Source organism: Drosophila sulfurigaster, chromosome 2L, assembly GCF_023558435.1.
Source record: "Drosophila sulfurigaster albostrigata strain 15112-1811.04 chromosome 2L, ASM2355843v2, whole genome shotgun sequence".
NCBI classification, from domain to species: domain Eukaryota; kingdom Metazoa; phylum Arthropoda; class Insecta; order Diptera; family Drosophilidae; genus Drosophila; species Drosophila sulfurigaster.
In genome coordinates this window covers 13544534-13556751 of record NC_084881.1, presented here as the reverse complement: position 1 = coordinate 13556751, position 12218 = coordinate 13544534, and the positions used below count along the sequence as shown (strand labels likewise).

The 12218-nt window shown below is 46.0% G+C and overlaps 4 protein-coding genes across 5 annotated transcripts; 1 reads left to right on the top strand and 3 right to left on the bottom strand.

The window, feature by feature from the left end:
• Positions 1-70: 70 nt before the first annotated feature.
• Positions 71-2681, bottom strand: LOC133847921 (calphotin). Its single transcript, XM_062283224.1, has one exon. It carries the CDS (start codon positions 2170-2172, stop codon positions 559-561), a length of 1614 nt encoding a protein of 537 aa, XP_062139208.1. The 5' UTR covers positions 2173-2681; the 3' UTR covers positions 71-558.
• Positions 2682-2831: 150 nt separating this feature from the next.
• Positions 2832-6147, bottom strand: LOC133844383 (putative apoptosis-inducing factor 1, mitochondrial). 2 transcript variants are annotated; one of them, XM_062278337.1, is made up of 7 exons: positions 5763-6147; positions 5403-5656; positions 5010-5315; positions 4832-4949; positions 4524-4773; positions 3649-4463; positions 2832-3591 (listed from the first exon to the last, which is right to left on the bottom strand). In XM_062278337.1, the coding sequence occupies exons 1-7, from the start codon at positions 5890-5892 to the stop codon at positions 3188-3190; spliced, it is 2277 nt and encodes a 758-aa protein (XP_062134321.1). In that variant the 5' UTR covers positions 5893-6147; the 3' UTR covers positions 2832-3187. The 2 variants fall into 2 exon arrangements, with proteins under 2 accessions (XP_062134321.1, XP_062134329.1); XM_062278345.1 differs by having other exon boundaries at positions 5619-5656; positions 5763-6145.
• Positions 6099-10387, bottom strand: LOC133844363 (tubulin-specific chaperone D). The gene is made up of 4 exons (XM_062278314.1): positions 9350-10387; positions 8142-9290; positions 7173-8047; positions 6099-7111 (listed from the first exon to the last, which is right to left on the bottom strand). Exons 1-4 carry the CDS (start codon positions 10281-10283, stop codon positions 6503-6505), a joined length of 3567 nt encoding a protein of 1188 aa, XP_062134298.1. The 5' UTR covers positions 10284-10387; the 3' UTR covers positions 6099-6502.
• A 120-nt stretch (positions 10388-10507) lies between these two features.
• Positions 10508-12128, top strand: LOC133844406 (uncharacterized). The gene is made up of 2 exons (XM_062278367.1): positions 10508-10908; positions 10981-12128. Exons 1-2 carry the CDS (start codon positions 10770-10772, stop codon positions 11877-11879), a joined length of 1038 nt encoding a protein of 345 aa, XP_062134351.1. The 5' UTR covers positions 10508-10769; the 3' UTR covers positions 11880-12128.
• The last annotated feature ends 90 nt before the right edge of the window (positions 12129-12218 follow it).

Below are 12218 nucleotides of genomic sequence, written 5' to 3'. Positions count from 1 at the left end.
AAGTTGAAAGGTGTTCAAACAGCAACAACAATTAATGAAAACAATTTCTTTTGTACATTTTCAAAGGCACTTTATTGATTATAATTACACACACACACCGACACCAACACCAATACAAGAAAAAAATGGTAGCATTACAATTACAATGATGAATTATTCTATGATTACAAAACTAGCGCATATTGCATATTAAGTATACGTATGATGATTATGATGATATATTAGAGAGAGATGATGATGATTATATATGATGATATATTATATATAGTTTGTTTGTTTTTTCTTAACGCATAAGTTTAAACACCGCCAATAGCTAATAATTAGCACTTTAGTGTCGCCACAATACCTGTTCTTCCATTGAAAAACCTTATCTTTCGATAATAGTATATATAAATGATGATAATTGATTATGATAATGATTACGATTATGATTATGATTATGATTATATGCTATATGTATGTATACAAAAAAAATCAACTTACACAAAAAAAGGAAAAAATTTCTATTTGCAATAAAAAATAAAAAGTGAAATCAAATCAAATTAAATCAAACCCAATTTAGTAGGCATTCTGACTCTCGAGGAACTCGCGAATCATGTTGCGGCACGACTTCAACAGCGAAGTGTTGCACTCTTTGGCATGCAACTTGTCCTTGGCCTTGACCACGGCAGCGGCAGTGGCACGTGTGCCGTTTGTGGCAGGAGCAGTGCTCGAGGCACGAGAAGTGTTGGCCGATCGAGAAGCGCTTGCGGCACGAGAGGCAGCGCGAGAAGCGGCACGAGAAGCCGGACGAGAAGTGCTTGCCCGACGAGATGTGCCAGCGGCAGCCGGAGCTGGCTTAGCAGCAGCAGCAGTAGCTTGAGTGGTGGCGGCAGCAACCTTAGCTTTGGCAGCAGCGATCTGAGCTTTAACAGCAGCCATCTGAGTTTTGGTAGCATCAATCTGAATTTTAGCAGCAGCAGCAACAGCCAGAGATTTCCTGGTAGCAACGTGGTATGTGGTAGCAACCGGAGCAGCAGCAATCGGAGCAGCAGCAACCGGAGCAGCAACAACCGGAGCAGCAACAACTGGAGCAGAAACAACCGGAGCAGCAGCCTGAGTAGTGTTGGCAGCCTGTGCAATGGTGACAGCCACCTGAGATGTGGTAGCAGCAGCTTGAGTTTGAGTCTGAATCTCAGTGATAGCAGCTGCCTGAGATGTGCTGGGAGCAGCTTGAGTAGTGTTGATGTTATCGCCCACAGTTGTGGCACAGTCTGGAGTCATGGTGTAACGCAACAAATACGGCGGCAAAGCGCGTTTCTTCAGCGGCTGCGATGAGGCGACCTTGACAGCTGGGCGAATTTGATCCTTGGGTGTGTTGTAGTCCTGTTCAGCTGCTTTGGCGGTAGCAGCAGCCGATGTGGAGGCGACGACTGGCAATGCAATAGGAGCAGCAACTGTAATAACTGTAGGAGCAGCGACTGCCGATGTGGTTGCCACGACTGGCGCAACTTTAGGAGCAGCAACTGCCATTGGCTTAGGAGCAGCAACTGCCATTGGCTTAGGAACAACAACTGCCATTGGCTTAGGAGCAGCATTTGGAACTGGCTTGGGAGCAGCAATAGTAATTTGCTTAGGAACAGCAACTGGAATTATTTTGGTACCAGCAATCGTAGCTTGCTTAAAAGCAGCAACAGTAATTGGCTTAGCAGCAGCAGCAGCCTTTGGAGATAGCTTGAGAGCAGCAACTGTTGTTGGTTTCGGACCACAAGCTGGGAATGCTTTGACAGTAGCTGCCGGCAGAGCTCGGCGAGCAATGATTGCCTTTGGCTTGGAGATAACCACCATATTGGATGGTGCAACAGTTGTTGCTGCTTTTGGCTTGGCTATGATGACTACATTTGGTTTACCGGCCAAGATTACCTTTGCGTTGCCGTTGTTGTTGACGGCTGCAGCAGAGATGCCTGCCTTGGGCACCACAACAGTGGCTGTCACCGGAGCTAGTGGCGGCGGTGAAGCTGGCGATGGCGGCTTTGTATCGTCGGAATCTTCAGATTCAGCAGCACCAACTCTTTGGATCTTGATGTTGTACTGATAGCGCAGCATAAGCAATGCGGCAGCTGCGTCTAATTCGACGGCATCATGAGTTTGCCACTCATCAGGCTGCAGACGGATCACTTGAACACTCTTCATATTTTTATTTTTTGTATTAAATTTTCACGGTTTGAAAAATTGGTATCTTTTTTCACGGCTTGGAAGCTTGGTGACTTTTTTCGCGGTTTGGAAGCTTAGTGACTTTTTTCACGGTTTGGAAGCTGGGTGACTTTTTACACGGTTTAAAAACTTGGTGACTTTTTCACTGACTGGTTGCGATGAGGAACACTTGGTGACTTGTTGTTCACTTGCTGGATGCGATGTGACTGATGCTGCTTGAGCTGCGCGCCGCGATTTTATAGAAGCTCAAAGGATTTACCTGGCGAATTAAGGATCGCTAAGGACCACGGGCGTCTACCTGCCAATTGGTGGAAATCGCTAATCCGCGACAGCTGCCGTCGCAAACTGTAAATCCGCGAAATATCCCAATTTTAATGACAGGCAAACGACATAATAATGGTGGCACAGGTAAATCCGAATCCTTATTCGGATTAGTAGCAGAAGGTACGGCAAAGATTTTATGATCCAATTCTGCGAAACAAGATTTTGCACGTTTGTAGAAAATGTCTTCGAATTTATTTGTACAACAATTAACTGTGCAGCCTAGAGACATCTTGCACTTTGGTCTATATATATATGGCAGCCATAACAAAATTTCGCTTAACAAATTAAAGGAAAACTAACTATTCGGCGAAACGGAGGAGAGAATAATGCCACTGATCGTTTAATATAGTGACGTGCGATTTAATCAAATATTGCTTCTTATAATCATCGAAGTTCAACGTGCCATAGATGTAGTTCCGCTGTGTCTGTGTGCGTTGTCCTTCTACACTAAAAACAACAATTTGTACCAAAATAATAAAATTAACACTAAATTTCTGTTGCCTCTCTCTATATCTCCAGCTGGTCGTGGCTCATCTCGCTGTACATATATTACATACATCATCTGGTTGGCTTGGAACGTTTGGGGATGATTGCATCAGTAGTCAATAGTAATAGCAAGTTGGGCATTACTTCGTTTTCTCCATGTCCATCTCCATGTTCGATGGCCACACTACGTGTGAATCTCAAACAGCTTGGCGACCTCATTCAGATCGTCGTAGGTCTTGTTCTGATTGATGATCGTGCGTGCGAGACCAATGCGATTGAATAGATTCCACAGCAGAATGCCCACAATTTTGTCATTCTTCAGATAGAAGATAACGCCCTTGCCGTAGTTGGCCTCCTCATTGGGATCACAGGTGACATCGGCCCCGGTGCTGCCCTCCTTGATCACAGTATCTGTTGTTTTCGAATCGGCGGACACTTCATTATGAGTGTCAGCACGTTTATCTCCATCACTGGGTAGCGCAAAGACTCCCACAGTGGGCAGCGAGGAGTCAACTAAGCCAATGCCTTCGTAACCAATCTCGGGACCCAAATCCGACCAGAACATGCTCTGATGTTGATATGGTTTCTCTGTGATCAAAAGAAATCAGTTAAATACAAAGTGTATATTTATATGAATTTACTTACTTGCGCCGGTCATATTCTCGCCCGCCAAGCGTCCAGAGACCACCGAATGATCGTGATGCTCCACTCGTCGTCGACCCAATAATGGATCATAGAAGCATGATGCATCACCAGCTACATACAAGTTACGACGGGCCTCCAGCTCGGCATTGACCACAAAGCCGCCCAAACTGCGATCCACTTCGAGCTTGGAGGGACCAGCCATCGATGTGTTGGGTGTGCAACCCACACAGACCACCACAATGTCCGAGAGCAGGGTCATGCCATTGTTCAGTTCCAGCCTCAATTGGGTGTCATCACGATTTGCAGACTTGATGCTGGCGTCGGGTATGACGCAGACACCTTGCGCCTCCATTTTGCGTGTGGTCCAATTGCTCAGATAGTTGGGCAGCACCTTGGACATGTTGCCCTTCTCCTGGAACACCTGATACACCCGTCCGCCACCATTCTCCTTGGAATAGTGGGCGAGCGAACACGCCAGCTCGCTGCCCACAAAACCATTACCCACAATGGTAATCGAACGCTTCTCGCGCGCATAGCGACGCAGTCGATCAAAGTCTTCAGGTGTGCGATAGACCATCACTTTCTCGCGCACACTGGGAGGAGCATTGCGAAAAACGGGCAGATTCTTTGGCTGTGCTCCGGTGGCAATTAGGCACACCTCGTAGCCAATTTGATAGCCATCATTGAGCGTGACAATGCGATTCTGTGCATCGACTTTCTTCACCGCGAATCCTTGGGCAACGGCAATGCCTCCATTTGCGCTGCTCTCCAACTTCTCTGGATCCACGAAGAACTCTTCCGGCTCAAAGTACAGGCTGCACAATGAGAAAAACTAATTAGCGATAGGAACAATAAGTCAAGATCAATTGAATTACCTGCGCTCGGAGCCAGTCCACTGCTTGAAGCGATAGTCTTTGATGGGATCCTCGTTGGGATTGGGTGTGTACCACAGTTCCTTGGAGAGTGGTGGTCGCATATAAGGCTTACGGAATTCATTGCTTATCATCAGCACCTTGGCGCGTGGATCGTTCGATTTGATGGCACGAAACGCGGAGAAGGCAGCTGTGCCGCCGCCAATGATCAAATATGGAACCGACGATGGCAACTTGTCCGAGCTGCGAGGTGCTACAAGGAGAGATTAGGTTTAGTAATCTCTAGTCTAGACCGTCTTTAGACTACCTACTAGTTATGAGGCCAGAGATCTTGGCACGTTTGAGTGCCTCTTCTGAGTTGTCGATGATTTCGCCGGTTTCGTCGACAATCGTTTTCTTGGAGGAATCGCGCGACAACAGCCAAGCAATCTGGAGTATATATCAGTATTTTAATATATGTGTGGTGGAAAAACAATTCGCTATACATACAAAGCCACCAGCGAGCAGTGCTCCCAGTGCGCCCACAAGGCACTTTAGCTTCAGCTGTTTGTAACGCTCCTCGGCTGCCTTTTTGTCGTCATCCCCACCGCCACCACCTCCTGCTCCACCTGCACAGTCGCCGCCACTGCCAAACATTTCGGCAGCAGTTTCGCGACGCAAACGATTGAATTCCTCGCAGGGATCTGCGGGCTGTTCTTTGCAGACATCTTTAGAAACGGGCTCCGATGGCTTCTCGCACTGCGATGATTTGAGCACATCCTGGGCCGTGGAGTGTGAACGTGTGTCAGCATAGCCCTGCAGTACACAGAAAAGATTAATTGAGTAATATTGTTAATGTAGAACGAGGTAGTAGAAATGAAATGGATGATTTGCAAAGAATACCAATCGAAAGTGGGGATCTTGAAAGGTATTATAACTCTGGCCATGCTGCGCTTGAACTTCGCTGCTGTGGTGTAGCTTAGTAATTGAACTCTGAGCAACCTCATCGTCCACATCGGGCACAAACTCAACCGCTTTGGGTACTCGCATGCAGGCATTTTGATTTGGATATTTATTTGCTTGTAATTTTGTGCGCGCTTCGAGCGTGCGTTTCTTTACCATTTGATATAAACTGTTGTGTGCCTGCCGAACGCTGCCTGTGAGATAGCAAAACAATAGTCATTCAGTTAATAATTGTTAAATTACAATTCATGCCGGGTGGCACATAACCTCACTTTGTGGATGCCCACGAACTGAACTTACCGCTGTTGAGGAGCGCCAGCTGGAGACGCTGTGCTGTTGTGGTTGGCGGGCTGATGACGCGTCTGTGGGCCAAAATGTGCGCCTGCCGACAGAACTTGTGACACAAACATCGTACACTCCAAATGCTCATAATACCGATTTGACAACAACGACAAGAACAACAACAACTCTATTCTGAATTGAATTCTATTGGCTTTTCTTGTGTAACAACGAATAGTAGAAACGTGTGTGTATTCTATATAGTATCTATAAATTGGTGATTTTTCTGTTGTTTTCTCGCAGCAAGTGAATTATTTCTCAGAGTGAATATGATTGCAAGTACTTTTGATGATAATGGATGACAACACACATTGTTTTAAATGCGAAATAACACAACTTTTAATTTACATCACTGTCTATCACACACCAAATGCACTTGTTTGGCGCTTTGCAGCACTGATATCCACAGAGCAAAACGCACGTGAGAGTTGCCAAACACTGTTGGCTCCAGCTTACCAGGGCTACTCGGAAAAACGGAAATTCAAAAAACACAAATTCGTGTTTATTTAGAATTTATTTAGAATTTTTTATTAGGCACAGGCAGTTTAGTAAATGCTTTTTTATGTGTGCTAAAGAAACAGAATTCAAATTTGGTGTATTAATATTTTTTCATATTTATTAAGCAAGGCAGATAAATAAATGCTATATTATGTTTGTGCAAAAGTGCGTGTCAAATAAAAAGGGAATTAAATTCTTTTAGCTTATTTATCGGGCACAGTTGATGTCTTGGCCACAGCTGCAGCAGATGCTCCGCTCACTGGCGGCTTAATGCCCATGAGATTGCACAGTTCATTCCGTAGCGGACGCACCTCAACCAAGGGCAACGTCCAATCGGTTTCGGATAGTAAAGCGAGGATTTCATCCATGTTATCTTCGGGTATTTCAGTAACATCGCCGTGTAATGCCAAGGCTTCATATAATTTTGTGGCTGCTGTTTTGCGCACATGCACATGCTGTAGTCCAAGGAATACTGACATTTTGGAGAGCACTCGTTTACTTAAGCGAGGCACCTGGACGAGTTGACAGAAGGCGCTAATGCTGCTCGCAGTCTTGTAAAGTTTTTTGTAGCCCTTGACCTCCAGATTGAGTAGACGATAAATGTCCTCGGCAAATGGATTTGATTCGTCATGCAAAACTGCATCAATGGTGCTAGAGGCGATGATGCGCTCGAGGAAACTAAGCATGGGATACGTGACACGCTCGTTTAGCAGATGTGCCTCAAAGTTTTGCACAATTTCAGCGCAGAGACGTGGCACCATCTCCACATGCGAACGCATAAACTGGAATAGCGCTGTGGAGGCGTATTTGATCTGTAAAATATTAAGAGTAAGCTTAAAAGAAGAACAGAACATTATATCGTTGACTACTTACCAGTGACTCTGTGAGTTGTCCAATGCTGGCGCTTAGACCCAACAGCACTCGCTTGGAATAAGCGGGTAAAGCGAGTAGCTCGCAAAAAAGGGGGAATGTATGATCCGCAAATAGCCAGAGCACCGACGACTCATCGCTGGGGAATATCTCGAGCAGACGTTCGTGATCACGTATATGGGGAATGGCTGGCTGGACGTGGATCAAGCGACAACAGAGACGTCCAGCCAAACCGCGAGTACGATCGATTTTCTCCACCGCCTGTTGCATGAAGCCAACCATTGTTTGATGTACGTGCTGTGGCAACAACAGTTCCTTGGGGCATTGTGTGATGATTTCATAAAGCGCCGTCATTGCTGCCTCACGCACCCAAGCGCCAATGTCGCCACGATTGTCTAAAGTGTACTCATCCAATCCCTGCAGCAGACATTCAATGACTTTGTTGAAGTGCTGGCGATTGCCAAACGAATCTCCGGTAGTGGTTTCGTAGCCCACAGTTTGAACTAGTTTCCTTAAAGCATGCACGCTCTCCTTGCGTGCCTCGCTCCAGCGATAGGTTTGCACATTCTCGTGCTCCTCGTGCGCCACTTGTGGTGGCAGCGAATGCTTCACCAGGTTGTCCAGCACTGCGCTCAAGTGTGGTCGTAGCATAAATGCAGGAAGCACACCCAACGCAGCTAGGTATCCCATGCGTATGTGCTCCTCTAAATCATTGTGGGCGCCCTTCAGATACGCATTGATGACGAGCTCATTTTCAGTGTGGCGCGAGGATTCACAGTAGTAGGCAGTGCAGAGTTCAGCTAGCGCATCCACGGCATATTCTCGGATTTGTGTCGTTTTGGACACTAGGCACATGTCGATAACAGTCTGCCAGCTGCCTGTTAAGCAAAGGGATACAATTAGTTTCCGATAAAGTAATACAAGTCAATTTATATTCATTTCTTTTAAAAGATTTAATTACTGTCTACTTACCCAAACACTGCTCAGTAACAGGCAGCTTGGCCAAACTACAGTTACGTATAAAGTTAGCAGTGCATTGCTTCATCAGCTCGCCGCTCATGCCGCGATAGCAGCAACGCTCCAGAAATGTGTGAATCAGTTCGTTCAACTCGGCAATGCGCTGATTGGACAGATAAACGGTACCTTCTGCAGCCGATGTCAGCTCCAATTGCCTGAGAGCCAGCGTAATTTCACCCATGGCCAGCACACAGCCATGGCGAGCATTCACATCAATGGTATCCGTTTTGGCCAGCAGCTGTGGCATGACCACAGCAGCCATGTACAGGGGCGATCGATTCGTTAGCTTATGCAGCGCCTTGGCTGTGAGTTCGCGAATGGCCGAGTCCCAATGTCCCACTTTACGCTGCACCAGATGATCAATCAACGGCTGGCGATACTCTTCGTATTGTGCAATAAAATCACTGATGTTTAGATAAGAACTCTGTCGTATGCCCACCGAATAAAAGTCTGTGGTGGTGGAGATCTCAATACCATAGGGGAAATTGCCCAGACGACCCACGCTCTCCTGGAAAGCAGCCGACGCCGCACGTCGGCAATTGATCTCGCGATCAAAAACGGCCACAATTAGCAGACCCGATGAGATCTGTTGCACAAATGGCTTGAGATCATCGGGATTGTAGGCGCGTGCAAAGGCCCAGCACATGTAGCAGGCGGCATCCCGAATGTGCTGCCCCACCGACATGTAACCTTTCATCTCGTCATAGAAGAGCGCTTGCATCAGCAAGGGCACCAGCTCACGCAAGCGATACGGTAACAGCAGTCCACGCTTGGCGAGCTCAGCGAGAGCCAAACAGCCGCCATGCCACGCCTCATGCGGCTCCAGTGGATTAAGTATGTCAATTACGGAGCCAATCACTTCATCGGCTAGCTCCTTGGGCAGGCGGTTAGTGACGCGACCCAATCCCTTCGCCGCACTCCAGCGCACATCGTTGCCTCCGCTGCGCAACGCTTGCAGCAGCTCTTCAATCACTTCTTCGATAGCATCAGGCACGACAATCTCATCTCCATCGCCAGCAGCCTCATCATCAGCGCCAGACACTGCAGCAGCGTTGCCAGTAGCGCCTGATTGTTGCCCCAGATTGGTGGCCAACGAGCGTGTGCCTGCTCAGCAATCATTCATTTATAATTAAAAAGTCTATGAAGTGAAGATGATTACTTACCACGCTTGTAGCGCCAGCTGGCAATGCGTGGCTTCAGATGCACCAACCCCAGTCGCTGCACAATCTTCACGTAGTATTTGTACTTGAGGAAATCGTTGACATCCTTGTACTGACACGCAACAATCCATTGCAACAGTTTGTCCGCATATGGCAGCAGATCCTCGCGCTTGCCATGCTTTAATATAGCTGCCACAGCAGCCAGCTGACCGAACTTGACCTGCAAGGTGTCAGCTTGATGCTGTTCGATGACCCAGTCGAGAAAACGCTCCAAATACAAGTCCTTGATGTCTGCACGCACAAAATACTTTGCCGACAAATAGGCAGCCATGTTGCTGCAGGTGTCATTGGTGGATGCATACAGCTTGCAAAGCTCAAAGATACGTTCCATTTTGGAGGAAGCTTGCGGCACATTCACATGGTTTACCACACAGTTGTTAACAGGCGTTGTTGCATACGCATCTAGGCGAGACATGTGAAAGGGATTGAGCACCAGTATAGACATCCAGAGAAGCAGCACATAGCGTGTCTCCCAATTGGCAAACTCCTTGGGATCCTGTTGACTCAGCAGTTGCAGCACAAATTCCAGATCGCTCAGTTCGTGAGGCATAAACTTGACAAGCACTTTATAAGTGCGCACTTTGCTAATAATATACAAATACTTGAATGCGGCATCTCGTTCACCAGCTGGCGACTCCGATTGTCGGATTTTGCCTAGGAGGCGCGAAAGCAGCAACTCCAAATGGGGATCCAGCAGATGGGGTTGTTCCTGGTAGCGCGACAAGACTTCGGTGTATTGTTCAAACTCACGTTCGAAGCTTCGGTCTTGTATGGGCTTCATGGCGTCAATCATGGCCAGCACTTGGTCTAGTTCAGAGAACAGCTCGAGGGTGTTCGCCGGCAAATCTTCATCCTTGACATCGTCGCTTTGCAACATTCTTGCGTTTTATTAATTAAATCAAGGAATTTTCAAACAGCCGGCACAACAAACACAAAGCACAACTTGAACCGTTTCGGTTTCCCTACTGTTTCAGCGTTTCGTTTCTATTTCGTTTCCCGCAAATATGATTCACAATATCGATAGTCCAAACAGCTGTTATGGCCAGGGATGGCGATGTGATTGTTATCGTTCTGCAATACTATTCTAGCGATTTGAGTACGATACAAGATTCTGTGTCCCTGGTACTTTTGGGTTCACTTCATAATTTTTATTTTTGTAGCTTTCGAAGAATTTCTCAAGATTGTGTTCGATTATTTATGTTTGGTGTTTAATTACCTACCGGCAATATACGTAATATCACGTTTTATCGTGAGTGCCTTTGGCGTTGCAGCCCAGCCCTGGCTAAAAACGCTGCATTTTTGTTTACACGCTGTCAAGCAAAACTTTCCCATTTTGTATTCTCCACAAATTCGTTTGAATGCAATGAAACTGGATAATTATCGTTTGATCGTCGAGGTGGGACGACGACGTGCGCTATGGGACTCCACCATGCAGTTGTCACAACGCAAAGATGTGGGCAACATGCAATGGGACGAGGTGGCCTCTATTATGGGAACTGATGGTATGCTTATCTTTTAATATACATACATGTGTATGTATTTTTTTGGTTTTTATTCATTTTATGTTATTTCAGTGAGCACTTGCAAGAAGCGCTTTAAGGGATTGCGCGACAGCTATCGTGCCGAAGTGCGGAAAATACAGCGGCGAAGTATTGATCACTCCAACTGGCCTTACTTTCGACCCCTGGAATTCCTGCGCAATATTTTCGATCCCGATCAAATGGTTCCATTTGCACCTTTGCCTTTTAACATTGACAGCGATTGCAATGAGAGCGCTGATCTGCAGAAACTTGATGATTTCGTCATAGATGTGGACAACGATGATTCGTTTGACTTTGAGATCATGGGTGATATTTTCAAGCGCGAGACTTCCGACGCTACAGGCGCTGACTCGGGTTCCGATATGTCATTAGTAGCCAAGCACAACAACTACGATATGTCCACTGCATTGTCTCACAATCGATCAGATATGCATACCTCACCCGGATTGTTGTCACCACTGCCAAAAGCGCCAACAGCGAAGCGGAAGCGATATCGCAGGAATTCCGCAGATGCATACAGATGTGCGAATGGTCGAGCAATGTCCCCAGCCCCAGCCCCAGTCCAAAAATCAACATCAGCTGTTGCTGCTGCTGCCGATGTGGCTAAAGATGATGCGGATCATAACTTTCTTGTTAGTCTGCTGCCGCATATGAAAACGCTGTCGACGCTAAACAATATGAAATTCCGCACCGAAGTTAGTCGTTTACTAATGGAGCTCAATCAGCAGGATATGCAGCGGGAAACCATCCAACAGAGTTCGCCAAGTCTGCCCAAATTAACCCCAGCACCAGCGTCAACTAATCATGGCTATCATCAGCAGGCTAACTCTAAGTACAATGGAACCAACACACAAACTAATGGCAGCATTTATGCTGCTCAGTGTTCCATTATAGAGTGTGATGTTAAGATAGAGAATGAGCCTTTATTTTAAGAGATCAGAATTTTATTGTATATACAATTGTATACATCTCATAGTAGTAACAGTTATTAATTGGCTTCATCCAAAAGTAATTTACATTAACATTTGTATTACAAAGATCCCCGCAAAAACATTCTTATATACACTATCGTATCCATCATATTTGTAGTCACAAATATAAGATTGCATCTTTATCTTTTCGAATAGCTATAAGTGTTAGACTTTTACAGTTCTTAGTGTAAAGTTTTTTTTTTAATAAAAAAAAACAAAGTATGCCATTATAAACTTGTATATTTGATTTTAATTCTAAAATATCCTACTTGTCAATTTAAATTTAAGCTAGTGTTCGCT